The sequence below is a fragment of the Cnephaeus nilssonii genome (assembly GCF_951640355.1).
Source record: "Cnephaeus nilssonii genome assembly, chromosome: 9".
Lineage (NCBI taxonomy): Eukaryota > Metazoa > Chordata > Mammalia > Chiroptera > Vespertilionidae > Cnephaeus > Cnephaeus nilssonii.
This window is the reverse complement of record NC_137080.1, coordinates 39,101,146-39,123,615: the sequence shown is the minus strand read 5'-3', so window position 1 is coordinate 39,123,615 and position 22,470 is coordinate 39,101,146. Positions and strand designations below refer to the sequence as shown.

At 43.4% G+C, this 22,470-nt stretch overlaps 1 protein-coding gene across 6 annotated transcripts; it reads left to right on the top strand.

Annotated features, from left to right (window-relative positions):
* The first annotated feature begins 7,387 nt into the window (after positions 1 to 7,387).
* On the top strand, positions 7,388 to 21,668 carry MTRES1 (mitochondrial transcription rescue factor 1). 6 transcript variants are annotated; one of them, XM_079780515.1, is made up of 5 exons: positions 7,388 to 7,582; positions 10,957 to 11,119; positions 15,085 to 15,563; positions 17,676 to 17,748; positions 21,430 to 21,668. In XM_079780515.1, the coding sequence occupies exons 3-5, from the start codon at positions 15,097 to 15,099 to the stop codon at positions 21,607 to 21,609; spliced, it is 720 nt and encodes a 239-aa protein (XP_079636641.1). In that variant the 5' UTR covers positions 7,388 to 7,582; positions 10,957 to 11,119; positions 15,085 to 15,096; the 3' UTR covers positions 21,610 to 21,668. The 6 variants fall into 6 exon arrangements, with proteins under 6 accessions (XP_079636641.1, XP_079636639.1, XP_079636643.1 ...); XM_079780513.1 differs by having other exon boundaries at positions 7,388 to 7,976; XM_079780514.1 differs by lacking the exon at positions 7,388 to 7,582 and adding an exon at positions 7,983 to 9,974.
* The last annotated feature ends 802 nt before the right edge of the window (positions 21,669 to 22,470 follow it).

Below are 22,470 nucleotides of genomic sequence, written 5' to 3'. Positions count from 1 at the left end.
AAAACGAGCAAGTTCAGTATATACGAGTATACTTTAATACTACAAAATGTACACACAGACTATCATATTAACATATTAAAAGAGAAAAATCGCCCTAACCGGTTTGGCTCAGTGGATAGAGAGTCGGCCAGCTGACTGAAAGGTCCCAGGTTCCATTCCGGTTATGGGCATGTACCTTGGTTTTGGGAACATCCCCAGTAGGAGGTGTGCAGGAAGCAACTGATGGATGTTTCTCTCTCATCGATGTTTCTAACTCTCTATCCCTCTCCCTTCTTCTCTGTAAAAAAAAAAAAAAAAAATCATATCTTTAAATAAAAAGAGAAAAATCATATAATCTCTCATGCATAAAGAAAATGTATTTAATAAGGTTCAAAATTCATTAATGATTAAAGTCTATTAAATTCCTATTATAACATAGATACAGAAGTATTTCTTAACATGAAAAAAGTATATGCCAAAAACCTATAGCAAATATCACTTTTAATAGAAAAAAATTAGGAGCATTCCTTCTAGAATTGAGAAAGTTGGTACTGCCACTGCTTTTGTCCAACATTGTACCAGAGCACCTAAACAACAGCATGAGATGAGAAAAAGAATTAAGAAGTACAAAAATTAGGAAGGAAGAAACAGATAATATGATTGTTCACAAAGAAAGTTCCAAACACTATGAAGAAAAACAAAAACTAAAGCCACATGAAATAAATGAGAGCATAGTAAGGTGTCTGAATAAGAGTTCAATATGCCAAACTAAATGGCATTGCTATATGCCAGCAGGAAGTGGTTACAAAATATGACTCTGTAAAGGCAGACCATACTAATGTATAGTAATAGAGGTCAGAACGGTGGTTATCTGTGGGGATTATTCATGGGGAGAGAGCATTACAGAGCCTTCTGGTGTGTTGAAAATACTGTGTGCTGATTATACGGATAAGACGTGTACAAAGTTACTGAGTTTACACTTAAGATGTGTGCACTTTACTTTATGATTTATACATCATACTAATGTTTTCAAAATATAATAAAACATACAATTTGAAATGGCAACAAAGATATATGGTACTATTACCAAAGAGTTTGGATTCTTGTCTCCTGATAGAAAATAATTTAGACCAGGGACACTTTTAAAAGCAAAGGCAGCCAAAACCAGTTTGGCTCAGTGGATAGAGCATCGGTCTGCGAACTGAAAGGTCCTGGGTTCAATTCCAGTCAAGGGCACGTACCTTGGTTGCGGGCACATCCCCAGTGGGGGGTGTGCAGGAGGCAGCTGATCGATGTTTCTAACTCTATCTCTGTCCCTTTCTCTCTGTAAAAAATCAATAAAATATATTTTAAAAATAATAATTAAAATAAAATAAAATAAAAGCAAAGGCAGATTTGTTGAGGCTCTGCAAAGTGAGGACACTGAGATAGGGTCTCAGGTTCTGTGTGCTGAATGTGGGGTTTAGGGGTTTTCATTCCTTGGGAACACAGAAGTTGCTGGGATTAACCAATCGGTGTAGGTTGGCTGGCTTTTTCCTTTTTAGGAACACTGGGGTCCCACTGAAGTCTGGGTAGGCATCAGTAAAGTGAGTCATTCTGGGATTGTGCAAGACTTATTATGGGATACAGGAAGAGATTTTCCCAACCAGGTATTGAGTTGTCTCTGGGGTTTGTGGCTTGGCTTTAGATATGAAAAACAAACTTAAAAGAAGTCAGGTTAGTTCCTGGACCATTGTTTTATAGCTACCTATTGATAACTGTCAGTTCTGGCAGGGCTTACCTCAATGGAGCAATTTTTGGGAACATTTTACTCTACCTGTTTAAGTTCCTATAAATAAATACAATAAAAGTTGTACAAAATCTTTATATTTAAAATTATAAATTACTGAAAAACATTTAAAAAGTTCTAAACAAAAGGAGAGATATGTCATGTTCATTTTATTGAAAAACTCAGTATTTTAAAATATAGATTCTTCCTAAACTAATTCAAATTGAAGGGTCCAAATAAAGTAATGATATAGTACAGGAGGGAATTACCCTATCAAATATCAAAACTTACCACAGCCCTAGCTGGTTTTGCTCAGTGGATAGAGCATTAGCCTGAGGACTGAAGGGTCCCTGGTTCTATTCCGGTCAAGGACACATGCCCAGGTTGCAGGCTCAATCCCCAGTAGGGGGTATGCAGGAAGCAGCCGATCAATGATTCTTTCTCATCATTGATGTTTCTATCTCTCTCTTCTTCTCCCTTCCTCTCTGAAATAAATAAAAAAATATTTTTAAAAAACTTATCACAAAGCAATTATATTTAAAATTATGTAGTATTCGTCTAGGAACTAATGGAATACAACAGAGAACTCAGCAACACATACACACTTTTATGAATACTTGACATGACACTGATGAATACCTATTCAAAAAAACAGGCTGAGATAACTAGTGATTCTTATAAAAAGATAAAATTTATTTTTTATAGCAAAGGTGGAAATTTATTGAGAAACAAGCACAGACTCCCACGTGGGGAAGGGGAAAGAGTCCCTAAAAAGATGAAATTTAATCTTCACCTCACACCATACATAATAAACAGTTCCAAAAGGAATAAAGACTTAAATATAAAAAATAAAACTTTAGGATTATTGAAGAAATTATAAGAGGACATCTTCATGATTTTGAGATTGGGAGAGATTTCTTAAACAAAAACCAAAATGTGTTAAGCATTAATGATAAGATTAATAGATTTGTTTATAAAGGAGATCAGAGTACACTATTTAGGCATAAGAATTATTTTGAGCCGAAACCGGTTTGGCTCAGTGGATAGAGCGTCGGCCTGCGGACTCAAGGGTCCCGGGTTCGATTCCGGTCAAGGGCATGTACCTAATGGTTGCGGGCACATCCCCAGTGGGGGGTGTGCAGGAGGCAGCTGATCGATGTTTCTCTCTCATCGATGTTTCTAACTCTCTATCCCTCTCTCTTCCTCTCTGTAAAAAATCAATAAAATATATTTAAAAAAAAAAAAGAATTATTTTGAGCTGAAGGCAATTGAGAAACAGCAGATGCAGGAAAAATTCGTTACCCTCCCCCTTTCTGGCTACAGGGAGGGTTTAAATTTCCCCTTGTGAAGTGTTCACCTGAGGTAGATAGGAGCAGTGCCCTGAGCTATGGATTCCCAACTTGATTCAGCAAACAGCCCTGCGCCAGCCCGCCCAAAGGTTATACGTAGTTCACTTTTCCAGTCTGATGGTTCCGATGTCTATTATGGAAGAGATTGGGACCCTTCACTTGGAAAATGCCACCATCTCTCCAGGAAGCTTACAATAGGAGGCAATCTGAAAGAATTAACAAGAAAATGCTAAAGACCCAGAAGAAACGGGTGTGGAACACAAGAAAGTAGGGATGGGTTCCGAGTGGGGAGCGAGAGCTTTGTTTTTTGTTTTAAAATATATTTTTATTGATTTCAGAGACGAAGAGAGAGGGAGATATAGAAACACCAATGATGAGAGAGAATAATTGATTGGCTGCTTCCTGCACCCTCCCCCCGCCCCCACACACACACTCTGGGGATGGAGCCCGGGCATGTGCCCTGACTGGGAATCAAACCGTGACCTCCTGGTTCATAGGTCGATGCTCAACCACTCAGCCACACCAACTGGCCAAGGAAATAGAGCTTTGGCTTGCTCTGAAAATATCTTTGGTAATTAGCTAATCTTGAGATTTGGGATAAGTGGAAGAGAACTTTCTTCTCCAAGTAATTTTTCTCCACTTAAACAAACAAATAAATAGTATATAAATTATAAGAGAAAATATACGGAAATAAAACCCAACCCATAACAATGCTCAGAGAACTGAAAGTGAGGCTTTTCCACCCTGGCCAGGGTTGTCCCATGGTTGGAGTGTTGTCCCATGCACAAAAAGGTTGTGGGTTCCATCCAACCGGGGCTCATACGGGAGGCAACCAATCAGCGTTTCTCTCTCACATGGATGTGTTTTTGTTTTCTCTCTCCCCCTTTCTCTCTCTAAAACAGTAATAAACACATCCTTGGGTGAGGATAAAAAAGAAAATAAACTTGTTCCTCCTGCATTAAAAAATAACTTTAAACTCACCTACAGACCCCAACCAAAGCACTATCTGATTTACTCCTCTCTTATGTAAGATTAAGTACTTAAGCTAAATAAAAAGCCGGATCCCACATTTGTAGGTTCAATTTTGAGCTCAATTCTGTGTGGTGTGCACTAGTACAGCCCTGATGAGCGAAATGAGAACTTAGTCTACTTTGCATTCTAAGCCTCTAAAAACTACAATCCCCAAAATGCAATATAGCAGGGGCTGCTTCAAATGAGGAAAAGAAATGTGGGGTTTCTGTGAAAAAAGTTAGAAATCATAAATAAGAAATAAAATGGAGTCACCATAATCGAGCTGTTAAATTACTAACATCTATTAGGTTAAGGTATGAGGAAACAATTCTATTCTTGTTCTAACTTGCTTGGGAATTTAAACTTTTGAACTTTCTAGTTCTGCATCAATGCCTGAATATACATCAAACCTCCAGATCACCATCTGATAACCCCTGAAAGACTAAGGAAAGAATGTTCATGTATCCAGGCCACCTGACATCCAATATCCAGACCATTGGTTATCTAGAGCAAGCATGTCAAACTCAAAAGCTAACATGGGCCAAATAAACGAGGCATGGGGCCTACAGGCCGAGAGTTTGACATGCTTGAACTAGAGAAATACTATCTCAGACCAATGTGGGGGCTAAGAATGCTGGACTAATTCTTCTTAAGGATGTACTTTTTACCATAAGAACTCTCTCTGCTTTTATTTCTTCTTCAGAACACTCTGGGTATTGCCTAGTTGTAATTCAGGTTTGCAAACCCTAAGACCCTTGAATAAATCTTTCTATTTATTTCCTTACAAAGCCTCCTAATTCAGTTATGCTCAGTAGACAAACACAACACTTGTAACCTCAAAGCCCTTTTAAAATATTAATTAGCATTTTTAAGTTAAAAGATGAACTTGATTAATCTAATGAGATATTTACTTTTTTAAAATACATTTTATTGATTTTTTACAGAGAGGAAGGGAGAAGGATGGAGAGTTAGAAACATTAATGAGAGAGAAACATCGATCAGCTGCCTCCTGCACACTCCCTACTGGGGATGTGCCCACAACCAAGGTACATGCCCTTGACTGGAATCGAACCTGGGACCCTTGAGTCCGAAAGCCAACAATGTATCCACTGAGCCAAACTGGTTAGGGCAAAATATTGGTTTTTTAAGGCCAATGACCAAGTTGATTTTATGTAATCCAATATCACCGTATTCTTTTATTTTCTTCCATAATCATGCATGATCCTATGGCAATTTTGTCTGTTTATAATAATAATGATTATCTCCTGTTACTGGAAGATTTAACAGTATATCTGTAATCTTTTACAAATGACTTAAACTAGTAAATGCAACTATGTGTCACCTGTATAAAATGTCAACAGTGTAAACTGAATTGATATGAAGTTCCGATACAGTTGTAATTAGCTAGTTCTTTTCTTTTTTTTTCTTTTAGCTAGTTTTTAATCATAGGAAAGGAGCAGAGGAAAGGCCAGATATTATAGGGGTCCAACAAAGGGAAGGCAGATACATGCCCCGTAAAGGTGCTTGCTGTCAATCACACCTGAGGACAGAGATGGTTGGCCAGAATGGGCTTGGCCACTGCAAGGTGCAGACATTTGGGTACATAAGCCCCTAATCAAAGACGTTTGCTCTCATGCTCTCTTGTGTGCTCTCGGCTCTTTTAGGACTTGAGTGACTCTGAGATTGTGGGGCTCTTTTGCTCCTGTGTCCCTGCATTTGTCCACATGGCCCGGGGCCATGTGAACCCCACACAATGGACTAATGCACGGTATCTAGCCCGATGCTGCACGGGACCCAGCTCCAACAGGGAAAGCAAACTCTGGACACTGGCTTTGCTTCTAGCTGTACTGAAACCTCAGCAACACTTCTTCTATGACTGGACTGAGGGAAATCGGACTTTGGGAACCATGGTGTCATTCCAGGGAAGGAACGCTTTGTACTATATCTCGGAGACCTCTGGAAATGCTTATTCCAGCGGTACCCCAAGAACCCCACTTCCACTAGCAATGGGGGGAGATGAGACTTGAATTTCTGCGTTTTCTGATTGCACGAATGCAATCAGGTAGTCACTGTGTGAAGCAGTGAAGCAGCAGTGGAATGAAGGTGTGTAGGATGGGGAAAGGAAGGGAGATCACTCTGAGAACAAGAAAAAAATACTTTCTAATTTAACAGAGCATGCATCTTCGTGAGCATTAATGTGAACATGTGTGAAATTCATGCAACAGGTTGTCCTTGGAAGTTCTTCCTTTATTTCTGGCTCATCTTTTTATATCGCAAAAGGGCTGTTCCACTGCTAAAGCAGTATTTTCAGTTGGGTTTTTGTTTTGTTTTATGCCGTCTAATCACCTACTGCCTGACCAATAAGCTGGACAGGTATGACTCAGTTGATCTTTTAATCGCTTTGTTCTTTTTTCTCTCTTCATTTTCTTTTTAAAATACTTTTTATTGATTTTTATCCTTTAATTTATTTTTTTAAATATTTTAATTGACTTCAGAGAGGAAGGAAGGGAGAGAGAGAAACATCAATGATGGGAGAGAGAGGCTGCTTCCTGCGCATCCCCAGCTGGGGATCGAGCCCGCAAACCCAGGCATGGGCCTAGACAGCCAGACAGTGAATCGAACCTTGACCTCCTGTTTCATAGGTCGACGTTCAACCACTGAGCACCACCGGCCAGGATTTATTTTTATTTTTTTTTTAGAGAGAGGAAAAGAGAGGGAAAAAGAGAAACATGATGTTCTACTACTCTCACATCTATCCGCTGCCTCCTGCACGCATGCTGGGGGGAGGGGGGCGAGGAGGGGAGATTGCGCCTGAAATCCTGCAGGTAAACTGACTGGGAAGTCAACCAGCAACCTTTGGGCGCAGCGGGAGGACATCCAACCAATGGATCCATACCTGCCAGGGTTCATCGCTTTATTCCTGAAAAGATGTTCTGAACTTCCTTTACATTCTCAGTCAATTCTGGCAGTGTATCTATTTTGCTGAAGATCACGGCCTGTAATTCTCAAAGACGTTCCACAGGGTTAGGACGCCAGAGAATTCCAGGCCCTCTGCATTAACCTAAGCTCTCTTCGGCCACGTGTAACGACTCCGCGCTGGCTTCCGCGCTCGGCTCGAGCGCGGCGTGTCCCTCCGGCTGCCCTCCCGCGCAGTCCTCCGAGGCGCAGCTTCCAGCAGGGGTCGCTGCGCCGCCGCCGCCGCCGCCGCCGCGCCCGTGCGTCCTGCCCGGCCCGTTCTCGCCGCGCCTGCGCCGACGGAAGGGGCGGGGCACGGGCAGGGCGGTGCCTGGAGGCCGGAGGTCGGCCCGGCTGCGGGGGGAGGGGGGAGCGGCTCTGACGTCCAGGTAACTGCGTCCCTGCCGGGGGTGTTGCGCCCCCGGCCCGTGACCCCTCTCTGTTGCTTCACCGCGCGCACTGGGGGAACTGGGGCTCGGCGCGCGCCTCCGCCCCGCCCGCGCCTCTGCCAGATCTCCGCGTGAGTCTCCCGCTTCGTGGCCCGGCCAGCCTCGGGACGCCCCGGGGGCCAGAGGGGCCGTGGGAACCCGGCGGGCCGAAACTGCCCGCCCCCACGCTCGGCTCCTCCTGCGGTCCCCCGACGCAGACCGGGAGCGCGAGGACGCTAGTGTTCAGTTCCCCTTGACCTTGAGGACCCGGGAAGGCGCGCAGCCCGCGGGCGTGGGGAGGGCGCGAGGAGAACCCGACCTCGTCTCTGCAGTCGGTCCGCCTCTGGTCTCCAGGAGAAGGGAGGATTTTTAACGGCAATAAACCTGCAAGCAGTTAGACCAGGTTCTCCTGATGGAGTAGCGAACAGGCTCGGGAACTGGACCGGTTCCCGCAGGTCAAGGACAGCGTTGCCTCTACAGCCTTCGGTTAGTTCACAGATTTTGTATCTCTCCTGAACATCTCACCCGAAACCGCCGTCGGGCTAACTGCCTAGAGCACCCCTAGGCTCCGTCACGTGTCGCCAAGGAAATCTTTTAAAATACTCCTCTCTGGTCACTTACCTACTTAGGACCTTTTATGGTTCCCATGCCCTCTGGGTCAAGTCCAAGGAGATCTAAGATATACAAGGCCTTTGGAGATCTAGCTTCTGGGCCCGTCCATCCAGCCGCGTCTTGCTTCTCTTTCGGACTCCCAATATTCCAGATCTCCTGATCTACTTTCATTCCACAGTAATTAAGCACCTACCACGTGCCAGGTACTATTCTGGGCACTTAGGATTCAGCAGAGGAAGTAGGACAGGTGAAGATCCCTACCCTTGTAGAGTTTTTATCCTAGTAGGGGAGACAGGAAAAAAACCAACATGAAAAAAACCACCAGTAAGTTATATAATGATAGCAGGTACTAAGTGCCATGGGGGAAGAAAGTGGAGCAGATAAGGGGACATAGGGAGGGGAAGATGCCTATTAAATAGAGTTAGAATGAGTGGACCTCATTGAAGTGAAGATGAGTTATCCATGCTGATACCTGGGGTTAAGAGTGTTCTAGGTGCAGCTGGAACAAAGGACTCCCCAGAAATGTGCCTGTTGTGTATGAGGAGCATCAGGAAGGCCAGGGTGGCTGGAGCTGAGTGAGCAAGGGCCAGAGAGGTAAGACATGAGGTCAGAGAGGACATGGAGGGGCCAGGTTACAGAAGGGCTTTAGGCCATGGCAGGGATTTTGCTTTTCTAGGTGCTTTCGTAGGGTTTTGAGGAAAGTAGTGACCTGGTGTAAATTACTTTTTTAAAGAATCACTGACCACTATGGAGAACAGACTCTTAAACAGCCTTTGTAGTAACCCTGGTGATAGATGAGGTGGCCTGAATCTGTGGTAGCAGTGGAAATGGTGAGCTTTGGAACTTGATTTCCTGATAATCATGCATATGGGCCTGAAGGAAAGGGAAGGGTCGAGAATGACTGGAAGCTTTAGTTCTTAGCAACTAGAAGGGTGGAGTTGTCACTGATTGAGGTGGGGAAGGCTGCAGATAAAGCAGATTTGGGACTGGGGATATATCAGGAGTTTGTTTTTGGACCAGTTGCTTCAGGTGCCTGTTACACACTCACACACTGAACTGGAGATATGGAATAGGCAATTGGATGTTGTGTCCGGGGTTCCCAAGGCCACCGCCAGCTTCATTGATTCACTAGGAAGACTCTGTAGAACTCAGCTGTGGGTCACAGCAAAAGCATACGAAGCACAGCCAGCAATGGAGAGGATGCATGAGACAGACTGGAGGAAACCAGGATCAGTCTTCCAAGCCAAGAGTCCTCTCCCAGTGCAGTCACATTGGACATGCTTAATTCTTCCAGCAACACATTGTGACCACATGGGAAATGTTATCAGGAAAGCTCATTAGAGAGGCCCCAGGTTTTTATTAAGATTTAGTCACATAGGGTATCTTCTATCGAGAATGGACCAAAATTCCAGACTCCCAGAAGGAAAGCAGGTATTCAGCATAAATCAAGTTGTTTGTATAGACAGATTAGGCCCAGTGAGCCACTCCTGTCCGTTCTGTGAATGGTGAGAACTCCCCTGAAATCCAAGTTCCCACACACCAGTCAGGGGCCACCTTGCAAGCAGGCTTTCCAAGGAAAGCAGTCTCAGGCCTACTATATTAACTGTTCTGCACAGACATACAAGTCTGGAGTTTGAAAGAAAGGTCCAGAATGGTGATATAGATTAGGGAGTCGTTGGCATTTAGGTGGTATTTAAAGCCATGGAGATGCCTGGTGTCTTGATAAACATTTGCCAAAACTGATCGAGCTGGATGATGTGAATGTAGAAGAGAAGAGGATCGGAGGCTGAGCCCTGGTGCCCTCCAACATTAAGATGTCAGGGAGAAGAGAAGGAAGCAGCAAAGAAGTGTCGAAAAGCAGCAGCAGGTGAGGTAGGTAAGCCGAGAATGAGGTGTCCTGAAACCAAGTGGAAAAGAAGAGTGATTAGTTGTTTCAAATGCTACTGAGAAAGTAAGATAAGACGGGGGCAAACAACTGACCTTTTGGATTTAGAAATGAGAGGCACTGAAGAGAGTATAGACGACCCTTTTGAGGAGTTTTGTTGTAAAGAGGAGCAAGAAAGAGCAGCTGGAGGGTAGTGGGGTTAAGAGGTCCGTTGGTTTGTTTTGAATGAGAAATAACAGCATGCTGATGAGAATGGTTCGCTAGAAAGTGAAAAATTACTGTTGTAACTTGCTGTTTCCCCAAAGCTCCATTTTCGGCCACTTTTGCCATCAGGACTCTCCTCAGGCATCCCTCCCGGCTCTGGCTCCAGCCTGTGCCAGAACAGCCTCCTCTGGACCTCAGCTTTCACTAATGTTCTCTGACAGCCACATTCCACTTACATGGCAGTTTCCTGACAAGGACTGTGTTTTGTGTAGACCTCACTGCCCACTTGGCATATGAGTGGATGTAGTAATAGGTCGGATGCTCATTTCATTTCTTGAAAGTGAATCTTCAGTACTCACTGGTTTTTGTATGTGCTGAGCAGATCGGGGATGGAGTGAGGAATGGGACACAGTTCCTGCCCTGTCACTACCCTTAGGAGATAAGAATAGTATAAAAGACATACAGCATTGGTGCAAACATGAGTTTGGAAAAGGGCACGGTGAGTGTGGGCAGGGAGGGTGGAGGAGAAGCCTGGATTTTGTGTGGAGCCTGGAAGAGAGGAGGCCATGTTAAAAGGATAGAAACTTTTTTCAGTAGTATAATCCTTATTTTCAATGAAATACAACGAACCCCAGTATTCACCAGCACTGCTTTGTTAGCCCTCTCCTCTGGCACTCCCACGTCTCTGACCAGTTTCAAAACTCTTGAGGCAGAATCTGGGTTTCTTTAAAAAAAAAATTAAAATGTTTTTATTGATATTTTTAGAGAGAGAGGAGGAAGGGAAAGGAATAGAGAGAAACAACATCGATCAGCTGCCTCCTGCATGCCCCACACCAGGGATCGAGTCCGCAACCTGGGCAGGTACCCTGACCGGGTCAACATTCAACTGCTGCAAGTCTGAATTTCAAAGCTCTGGGCAGAATCAGAGGTAATGCTTGCCTTGCCATTTTGGTTAAGTTTATTGTAATTACATGAGTATGATTTTAAAGTTATTTTGTGCTAGTAAAAGTTTCCTAGTGTAGGGAACTATTAACTATGTGTGATGTATGCAGAGAGCACCATCATATCCAGGCATTCCTCACAGAGACAACAGTGTGGTATAACAGCAGCATTCTGGGATGGGGTATGTGGGAGTCCAGGGACTGACGGAGAGAGGACTTCCCTCCCCAAGTATGTCTCCTCTTAGGATTTCATGACACTTCCACTCCACTATTCCTGAAACTCTTCATTCTCTCTAGTATTACAGTCAGTGAAGGTTAACTTTTGTCTAAAGAAAATGAGAAATGTGATGGTGTAGCACAGTGGCTCCCATCGTGGGACACATGCCCCACGGGGGCAATTTGATTTTTAAGGGGGTAATTCAAGAATGAGTTATTAACAGTGAATTTTTTGCATTTCTTATGGTTCTAGGGGCCTTATATACAGTATATAAATATATATTGTGACATACTTATGCATTTCAGTTCTCATGTTTTGAAACTTTATTTGCTATTTTTTCATATCACTTCATATTATTATTTTTTTAACAATTTCTTAGTGACTTCTTTCTCAGTACTTCAACTGTCCTTTCGTTCTTTTATTTTTCTCTTTCATGGATGCATGTTCTTTGGAAGCTTATTAGACCAAGTTAATGGCCTTTTAGACTTCCTCCACAAGAATAGTTCACTTTTTGAATAACAAGAAATTTATGGCACAAGGTGGGGGGAGGCATCAGAATTTTAGAGATGCTTAGGTGGGGCACAGCCAAAAAAAGGTTGGGAACCACTGGTGGAGCAGAAAGAGCACTGGATTTGGAGTCAGAAGATTGTTGGGCGGTTCAGCATGGGTGTGAAGAGCCTGGATTAGGAGCCAGGGAGCCTGGGTTTGAGTCCACTTAGTATCTGTGTGACCATGTAACTTAGATGGGCTTGTTGGAAGGAATACTGGTAAATGAGTTAATATGTAGAACAATGCCTGACCCATAGTAATTAGTGAGTGTTAAGAAGACTTGTCATTGAAATCCTGGCTATATCACTGACTAGCTGTATGACTTAGCACCTTGTTAAAGTGGTCCAGTTTTCATTTGTATTCTTTTGTAAAATGAGGGGCTGCACAGAGTTAGTTATCCCTGAGAGGCTGCCTCTGCGGTCTCTGCAGACAGGAACAGCTCTGGGAGTGTTGTTAATTGGAATGGAACAGGAAGCCAGGCCTGAGCTCCAAGGCATACACATGGCCTTCGGCATTGTACCTGATAGCAGAAAATAATTTGCTGAAGTCACTTAGACCAGTGTTTTCAAACTTTTTGTTTATTGTGATCCACAGTAAATGCATTTTTCATGATGACCCAGTGTGTGTGTGTGTGTGTGTGTGTGTGTACATATATACGTATGTGAGTAAATGTAACAAGTTTCATGAAGCACTATTAGCAGTATTTACTCTTACTACATGTAATGCACTGTAATATTCTCTGTACCCTTCAGTTGTAGCTCTTAAAAAGTAGACATTTTCATAATGGTTCATGACCCACAGTTTAAAAAACACTGACTTAGAGATGGGCAAATCATTATTATTAATGTTAGTCTTCATCTTTTCCACATGAGCATCTTATAAACCAGTCTAGTCTAGGGCCAACAGCAGGGGGTGATTTCAACCAAGGCTGTCTTAGCCCATAACTTAGACATCACCTGGATAAATTCTAATGAGTCTAGAACTTAAGCCCAACACAGAATTCCTGAGACTGATGATAGAGAGCTCTGGCCACTTATGGTTAACCTTCCTGTGTGTTTTGGCTGAGTGGTTAGGTATGAGAGGACCTGCTAGTAAGGGAATTATTTTTCTTAAAATTTTACACTGTGCAGAATATATACCAAAAATGTTAACAGTAGTATCATAGAGATGATTGGTAATTTGACTTTTCTTTGATTTTTTTCAAATTTTATTTATTTTTTTAGAAAGAGAGAGGAAGGGAGAAAGAAAGGAGGAGAGAGGGAGAGAGAAACATCAACCTGTTGTTCTACTCATTTATGCATTCATTGTTTACCTCTTGTATGTACCCTGACCGGGGATTGAAACCGAAACCTTGGTGTATCGTATGATGCTCCAATCAACTGAGCTACCCAGCCAGGGTTCAAATTTTCTACCATGAAAATGTATTTCATATATAATAATTGAAATCTCTTTTCTTTTAAAAATTACATTACTACAAAAAAAATAAATAAATAAAAATTACATTACTACTAAAAATCCTTACTTGGCAAAATAAAGGGTAAAAAATATTTTACTTGGTAAAATAAAAAGTAGTTCATCATTAGGTAACTTTAAAAAAGATTGATTGTAGTGGGCCATAAACTATTTTCTCCCTTATCACTGCTGATATAAAATTTAAAGTTCTTTCTATGAATGATTGTCTGTTCTGTATTATATTAGATAGACCACGTGTATAAATATCAGTATTTCTCTTTAAGTTGCTTCAAGTAGTTTCTAGTCAGTATTTTAGAATACTCGAGGGATTTTGTAGCATTTAAAAATCATTTCAAATTATAGTTGTGCTGAAAAACAGCCCTCAGATTGAACCTGCTTTATTTCTCATTTACAACTCACATTGGGGTCCCAAGAATACTAAAATATAGAGTTGAGCTTCTGTAGTCTGCCTCATTCATGCCAACAAAAATAAGGCCCAAAATGTTAACAAATATAATTTAGAAGTAGCTAGCTATGAGCTGTTGAGTGGGCTTACAGGTAATTGCTGTTGTCAGCTTTGTGATGAATGGAGAGTAAGAAGGAGCCCTGGCTGGTTTGGCTCAGTGGATAGAGTGTCAGACTGCGGACTGAAGGGTCCCAGGTTCGATTCCGGTCTGGGGCACATGCCCAGGTTGTGGGCTCAATCCCCAGTTGGGGGCGTGCAGAAGGCAGCCAGTCAATGATTCTCTCTCATCATTGATGTTTCTGTCTCTCCCTCTCGCTTTCTCTCTGAAATCAATAAAAATATATTTTTTTTAAAAAGAAGGAAAAGTCGTGCGAATCATGACCAGATCAGTCTGAAAGGATAGCCTTGGCGCAAAGTCATTTGCAGACTTGAAGTCTGCGGGTATTGACCACATGACAACCCTTCTCGCATTACTATTCATGGAGTTAAAACTTTCTAGTACCAAACTAAATGCACCAAGTTATAAAACTTTCCCCATGATGTGCATGGGGAAAGTCTGCTACCATCATCATAATGTAGTTTCTGCTGCCTTTGAGGTACTATAGGCATCAGTTGCTCTCTGGCATGTCGGCACCTCCGTGCCTCAGGAAACAATTACCTAGTCCTAGCTTGTGGGTCTCCAAGCCTCCTTTTTCTCTGCTAGCCAGTGCCTCTGCAAACAGTGGGAAGATGTCTGAGGTAAAAGGTGGTAAAATGTACACCTGTCCAGTTGGTTCATTCCTAGCTCTGTTTTGCTGGGGTTGGAGGCTGAAATAAAGTTTAGAGATTCACTCTGGGTTTTAGGAAGTCATGCTCTGGTGTCTTTTCTTGGCAAAGTCAGTAGTGTATGGATGTGCCCTATGTCAGTAGTCTTTCGCTCCATGAGATTTTTCTTTAAAAAAAAAATCGAGAACTATTGTTAATATTTTTCAGTAGCAGTCAGTATCAAGCTAATTGAGGGGTTGGAAAGAGCAGAACCAGTGTTTTCACAGATATTAGTGTCTAGTGTGACCCTTATGGCCACCCGATGAGGTAAGCACATTAATTGCAGCTTGAAGACTGACCATGGTACACGCATGGCCCTTCGTACATGCAAACCGATACGGCCTTTTGTAGGGGAGCTTCAGTACAGTCCTAGGTATAAAGCGTTCGTGGTGTGTGTGGTTTGTGTTGTAAGAATGCCAGGACACGGCACTTGTGAAGTAAAACTGAGTCATTGTCTGTTGCAGGTTATATGCACCATGGCTATGACTAGTGTCAGATTGCCCACCAGTATTTTAAGAAAACCAGATGCCTGGATTGGACTCTGGGGAACGCTACGAGGGACACCTTCACACAAACTCTGTGCTTCCTGGAATCGGTACTTCTATTTTTCTAGTACCAAACTAAATGCACCAAGTTATAAAACACTTTTCCATAACATTTTCTCACTGAGACTCCCAGGACTTTTAATAGCTCCAGAATATATTTTCCCATTTTCTATAAGGCTCAAAAGTAATATAAGCTCTAAAAAATCCACTAAAAAGACTCTGCAGAAAGTCGAAGCTGAAGAGGACTCTGATGAAGAGAGTGATGATGAAGTGGATGAGCAAGAAGAGGAGCTGGAGGATGACCCCAGTGTGGTCAAAGACTATAAAGACCTGGAGAAAGTGGTGCAGTCTTTTCGGTACGATGTTATCCTGAAGACAGGCCTGGATATTGGCAGAAAGTAAGTATGATGTGCATTTCATTACAAAATCACTTGTCTTCTTGTTGGTTATTTTAACATAGCATTATCAGTATTGTGGTGAAGAATAAACATAGATATGAAAAGACCTTAGAGGAAACCTCTTTCAATTCTATAGACGAAAAAATTGATTCCCAAAGAAGTCCAGTGACTGCAAATCCCATGTGCCATATTTCCTTGTTTCTAAAACTCCCATAAGATTGTAAGATGAACCATTAATAACATCTTTGAGGAGAAAAGGAATCACAGTGTTAGATGTATACTGCAAAAAAAAAAAAGATGTATATTGTAAGCATAAATGCACGTGGATTTCACAAATGCTGCAGCGTGAAAAAATACCTCTTAGAATCAACGGAAGCAGTATAACATGGTGGTTAAGAATGCAGGCTCTGGCCTTGCTGGCGTGGCTCAGTGGTTGAGTGTAGACCTATGAACCAGGAGGTCACGGTTCGATTCCTGGTCAGGACACAAACCTGGGTTGTGGGCTCGATCCCTAGTGTGGGGCATGCAGTATCCACTGTTACAATCTCTTATCATTGATGTTTCTATCTCTCTTTCCCTCTCCCTTCCTCTCTGAAATTAATAAAAATATATTTAGGGGGGAAATGCAGGCTCTGGCGCTGGCCAGTTGCTCAGTAGTTAGAGCATTGGCCTGTGGACTAAAGTGTCTCGGGTTCGATTCTCAGTCAAGGGCACATACCTCGGTTGCAGGTTCCCCAGCCCCATTAGGGGTGAGTGCGGGAGGCATTCAGTTGATGTGTGTCACATTGTATTTCTCTCTCTCCTTCCCCTCCTCCTTCCCTTTCACTCTCTAAAAATTGATGGAAAAAATATTCTTGGGTGAGGATTAAAAAAGAAAGAAAAGAATGCAGGCTGTGCAGCCAGACCACTAATGTCTGATTCTGTGTATGACCTTGGGCATAAATTCTCTGTGCTTCAGTTTCCTTATCTTTAAAATGAGGATAATAGAACCTGCTCTAGAAGGTAGTGGTAGGATTAAATGAGTATTTCTCTATGTATCTAAAGCACTTATAGCAGTGCCTGGCACATAGTAGGTACTCAATATATGTTACCTGTAATGATGAAAATACTGTGTGTGTTCATATGTAGTGCACAGAGATAGTAAGTATAACTTTTAAGATTTCTCATTCTCTCTTAGACTATAATTATATAAGAATAGTGACCCTCATTATTCATTCATTCCTGTAATAATCATTGTGTGCATATTGCACTCAAGGTAAGAACTGTGGTATGAATGATAAATTCAGAAAGATTTCCTTATGCAATTTGTACCTTTATGACGTAACTTAATGGCATAGTTTAATTTTTTCAATCTATGGAGCGTAAGGACTCATAAAGGTGACTGAGCCCATAGGCAACCCGATTAGGATTTGTTGAATGTTCTCTAAAATCTGACAAACTCATAAGGGGTCTTCTCCTCTCCCGGTGTAGTAGCTGCTGCTGCTGTCATTAAGCAGAACCCCGGATGTCAGTCACTTGGAATCAGGAAGAAAGGGCATTGATTTTTGTCTGCACCCTTCCCTGGTCTAGTTGCTTCAGTGATTAAATTCAGACAGATCAGCAACTGCTGGGATTGGAGTTTCCCCAACCTCAGTGCAGACTAGTGAGGTTTTCTTAATGGCCTCAGCATACGTGTGGTGCCTGGTTTTTCTGTCAGAGCACAGAGCAGGTATGTGAGGGGGAGGGAGTGCTCATTTCTTGGTTGAGAATCACAGGAGCTGCCACCTTGAAGGGAGTCAGGTGGAGAATTGGGCCCCTTTCTGACATGGCTGGTGCACATGCCGAGCCCTCTTGGAAAGCCCCAGCAAGGTGCTGATTACCTGCCTGATGGTACTAGCCAATCTTTGCAGCAGGTCAGCGTCTATTTAGGAGTACCCCTTGGTCTCCCTGTTTTAGATACATGAGGGAGCAGTTGACTTTCACGTTCCCAGCACCCAGGCTGAAGATTTTGTGGGGAAATAGGTCACTGTCAGAATAAGCATTAATGGCAGGTGTGTTTCTCAAACTTGTGTAATGGTTTTTAATATATTTCTATTTTAAAGCACTTTGACTTTTTTTTTTTTTTTTTTTAAGCAAAGTGGAAGATGCATTCTACAAAGGTGAACTCAGGCTGAACGGGGAAAAATTATGGAAGAAAAGCAGAACGGTGAGATATTAAGACAGCCAGAGCTTTTGGGCTGTTGCTTTGCAAGTACTCAATTAATGCCCCTAACTTCCCCTCGGGCTCCTTACTTGGGGCATCCTTGTGTCTGTCTTACCATTTCTTAGGCCTCCCTGGGGCCTGGTCACGCTAGTGAGAATCACCAGCTGGCTTCAGTCGCACAGATCACTTGCTCTTTTGCAGCCATAATGACTTTGAGGTGAAGCTTCCCCTTTTTCTCTTTAAAATTTTAAGATGACAATCAGAACTGGCAAACATCTATTATTTAAACTTCTCAGTCATCACAATCGGGCTAAAAAGAAACATTGATCTATGGCGAGGTTTTTTGGCCCGCTGTTACCTGAGCAGATGTGTAATTCTGTGCAGGCGGAGGACACCCCTCCCCCAGCACCTGCTGGGCACCCTGCTCTGTGCAGGCGGCTGTCACACAGGAGGGGTCATGCTCTCTTGACAGCTCCACGTCAACACTACTGGAAGCCAAAGAAGACCCTTAGAAAATGTAGTTCCAGTATCCACTGTTACGATAAATCGTATTTGTTATTCTGTTAAATATATGTATTTTTGTAAAAGTAAATTACATAAATACATGCATCTAGAATTAAAATATTAATATTACTAGTATTCTTTGGGGCATTATGGGTTATATTTTCTTCATGCTTCTTATTTTCTGAATTTCTTACAAGTATGTGTCCCTTTCATAATTGGAAAATACAATAATGAAGGTAAAAGTCAACAAAACAAAAATATGAATGACAAAGACCCTTAAAAAGTTAGGAAGACAGACCTCCGAGGCATTGGCAGACATAATCTACCTCCTACTGTCCAGGGAACCAGTGTTCCGGGAAGTTAGACACACTTTTGGAAGTTGTTTTTATTTTAGCTTCTCTCATATTTCACTTTCTTCAGAGCCCTTTCGGGATCAGCGTGGACAGGATTAGGGGACTCCTCGGCGCGCGAGTCCTCAGCGCTCGGGTCAGCTGCCAAGTCACAAGGCCCCCTCTCCCTCTGCTGGCACCTGACTAGCAGACTGGGTGTCGTCCTTGCTCTGTGAGCCGCAGGAAATCAGGCACTACGGCCACGCTTCGGAGATCGGGTCCTTCTCCACCCTTAATTGCTTTTTCGGGGTTGTAGTCCAGCCCCCTTCTCGCCAGCTGCCATGTTCCAAAGGCAAGACCCCTTGCTGCACGGTGCCTGTGCTGGGGTCTCATTTACAAACACCCCAAGTCTATTATTCTCCCTCTGCTACGAGATATTGTAAACTTCAGCCTAACTGCTGCTGCTTTATTCTGCCTTGGGTGTTCTGTTATCTCGGCTGCCTTCCAGATTTCTCCTGAGGGTCAGCAAAGGAAGGGGCCAGTATTAACATTCTACTGCCTTGTTACTAGGAGACCTGGTAGCCATAGTAACTGCAGCTAAGGGGAGATTTGAAATGTAGATATTTGGAACTGTCCCTAATCCCAGTGTGCTTTGTGTCTGCTGTGCCGTCTCCCACATTAGGAAGGACAGGGCCTTGCAAGGAATAAAGAACACCTCCCCGTGCATGGCTGCTGGCCTGAAGGGTCAGGCGCTTGCCTGATGCTGCAGCTGTAACCCCGGCTGCCTGCAGCTGAGCAGAGCTGTTCTGTGAGCTGCAAACCGGTTGGGCCCCAGAGTGCTGTAGGTGCTGGGTAACTGTTGATTCAGACAGGAGTGTGCGGTGGATCCAGGTGTGGGGATTGAAGCCTTCCTGAATTCTCCTCTTTCTGGGATAGGCTGGGGAGAGGAGAACGGTTCCTCCCGCTTTTCAGGTACATGTGAGCCTGCTCTTCTCTTACAGGGCAGACGCCACCCACGGTATGTGTATGAGAAGGTACACAAGAAGGCGTGTCCTTCCTCTATGTCCTTCTGTACCTTTTAGATTTCCTATCATATGCATACATTACTTAATTAAAATGAGTTTTAATGAAACAGATCCCCAAGCCTTGTATTTTTGGACATTAGGTGTCCACACAGTTGGAGCTGTGTGGTTTTTTTTTTTTTTTTTATTGAATCCAGTAGAACTAGAGGAGGATCCCCCCACCCCAGGTGATTCCTAGGTCAGTCCATCCTTCAAACCTAGCGGGAGAAGCAGTCTTCATGCCTGGCTGTGGTGTGAGCCTTTCTGGTTCTCAGCCCAAAGCAGAGAGAGTTGATGGTCTAAAACAGGCCCCTGTGTGGGTTTTTCACCCGCCTGCTCTGGGCTGTCTGGATTGACCAGTGTGGCATCATGGAGAGCAGGTGTGCAGTCCCATGTTGTAGACCGAGTGTTGTGCCTACAAAAGCCTTGTGTGGGTGGGAGAACAGATGTTCCAGAAGCATGAAATTATGACTGCCTCAGAGAGCAGTCACTGGAAAATAAGGTAAAAGTCAGCATCTGGCACCATGCCTCTTAAACAGAAGCCTTCTAGTAGGATTTTAAGTGGTCATGTGTGTCCACTTGAAGTCCATGGCCCACACATGGGGTTCCCCTTCCCCTTGGAAGAATGGTGAGCCGTCTGAGATGGCCCTGGTCATCCCTGCTTGTGTTCTAGTGGAAGAAGCACATGGCATGTGGGTCAGTTTAGCCCCTTCCTTGGTTGCTGGGCAGATCCCCTTGGATCCGGCATTGCTAAGACCAGGTGTCCATCCTGGGCTCTCGGCCCCCTGGCAACAATGACTGAATGCCCTAGGCATGCCCTGTGCTAGCGCAACCCAAAGCTCCATCTGGGCAGGAATGGGTTTGCCCTCAGCCCTTTGAACCTACTGAGTCAGCATCCAGCTTGACCCTCTTTTCTGTGACATTCATCTTTGTGAGTTGAGGAGTCCTGTCTCCTTTTTTTTTTTTTTTAAGTATAGTTGGTATATAATATTATATTAGTTTTAGGTATACAATGTAGTGATTTGACATTTATACCTTAAAGTGTGTCACTTCATTAATTTTAGTAATCATCTATCACCATGCCAGTTTATCACAGTATTACTGACCGTATTCCCCTTCACCTTTTTCACCTTTTTCACCTGTCCACATTCCCTGCGGGCCCTCCCTCCCCCCACCTTCTGGTAACCATCCCTTTGGTCTCTGTTTCTTGTTTCTCTTGATGATGTGGCATCACTGGGGCCAGTCAGTGCGAGAAAAGCAGATACAGCTTTTTCCATTTCTCCAAGAGATACAGCTGAGCACTGTTCCATAGTGACTCCCAGCAAACTGCCTAGTGCATGATCCTGTAGCTCATCTGGATTGAAGCCCGTGAAAAGTGTTACACTGGAAATTGTCTTCTCAGTGCATGTCGTAATCACTATGCACATAATCTCGAAGACTGCGCCCCACTTGTTGTCTTTTGCCATTGTTATCTAAATAAATGCCCCCGTTCAGATGTGTCCTTAAATCATCCAAATAGAGGTGAGTATTTGAGTCACACCACTCAGGGACTGTCCACAAGCTGCCAGTTGTCTAGGTCTGAAGGCAGGACACTGACTGGTATTGAGGTGCACGTGTTTGAGGCAGCTGAGTGTGGCCCTAGGAACCAAGTGACTGTTACAGAGGAGTCAGGACCTTTTCTCACCTGCCCCTGGGTGATGATCACCTGGTGAAAACCCAAAGCAGAGATGTTTGCATTGGCCTGCATTTCCCCAGATGTAATAAAGGCTCTGTTGTCTCTTAAATTTCAGGTGAAAGTGGGAGATACGTTGGATCTCCTAATTGGAGAAGATAAGGAAACAGAAACAGTGGTAGTGATGAGGATTCTCCTGAAAAAAGTGTTTGAAGAGAAGACTGAAAGTGAAAAATACAGAGTGGTCTTACGACGGTGGAAAAAGTTAAAATTGCCTAAAAAGAGTGTGATGAAATAAATGGATTGCTTTTTAACAATAACGTGTTTTTCTACTGGTGCGGGAAGGAGCTAGCTCAAAAAGCAGACATTTTTATTAAAGTTCTCATCATTTGTGGAATCTGCTGAACCATGTTGTAGCAATCAGGATCCATATCTTGGAGACACTACCGCAGCCTGGATTTCTGTCCTGGGCTTGATTTGTGCTTAATTTGACCTCAGGAGCATGAGTGAGATGTATGCAGGAGGAACTAAGTCCAGAGAGGGTTTTAATGACTAGCCTGCTGTTTCCCACGTTCACTGCCTGGGAGGCAGTGTAACATAAACTGGCTTTGTTGTTAGTGTTTTATTTCAATTTTATCCCTGATGGCCAGCTTCCCTGAGTCTAGGCTTCTGAAGGCAAAACCAAGCCCAGGAAGGTCACCCTTCGTAGCCTTAGGGGAGCATTGGGAGACCTCATTCTCCTCAGCCTTTCTGAATTACCAACATGTTGACTTTAGTTCCCCTTCAGTTTCTCTTCAGAAGTCTGGATGAGTAAAATCCCAATAAATGCCAAGTAGGCTAGTTAGGGCCCATTTAAAATTAATTGTTTAGGGCAGGGGTTATAAACTAAGGCAACCAGAGGCCTTTTGCATGGCAGTCAATGTTTTTACATTTTTAAAGGGTTTGAAAAATACAAAGGATGCCCCAGCCACTTTGGCTCAGTGGATAGAGCCTCGGCCTGAGGACTGAAGGGTCCCGGGTTCGATTCCAGTGAAGGGCACAGACCTCGGTTGCATACTGAATCCTCAGCCCTGGTTGGGGTGCCCACATGCAGGAGGCAACCAATCGATGTATCTCTCTTACACTGATGTTTCTGTCTCTCTCGCTTTCATTCCTTCCA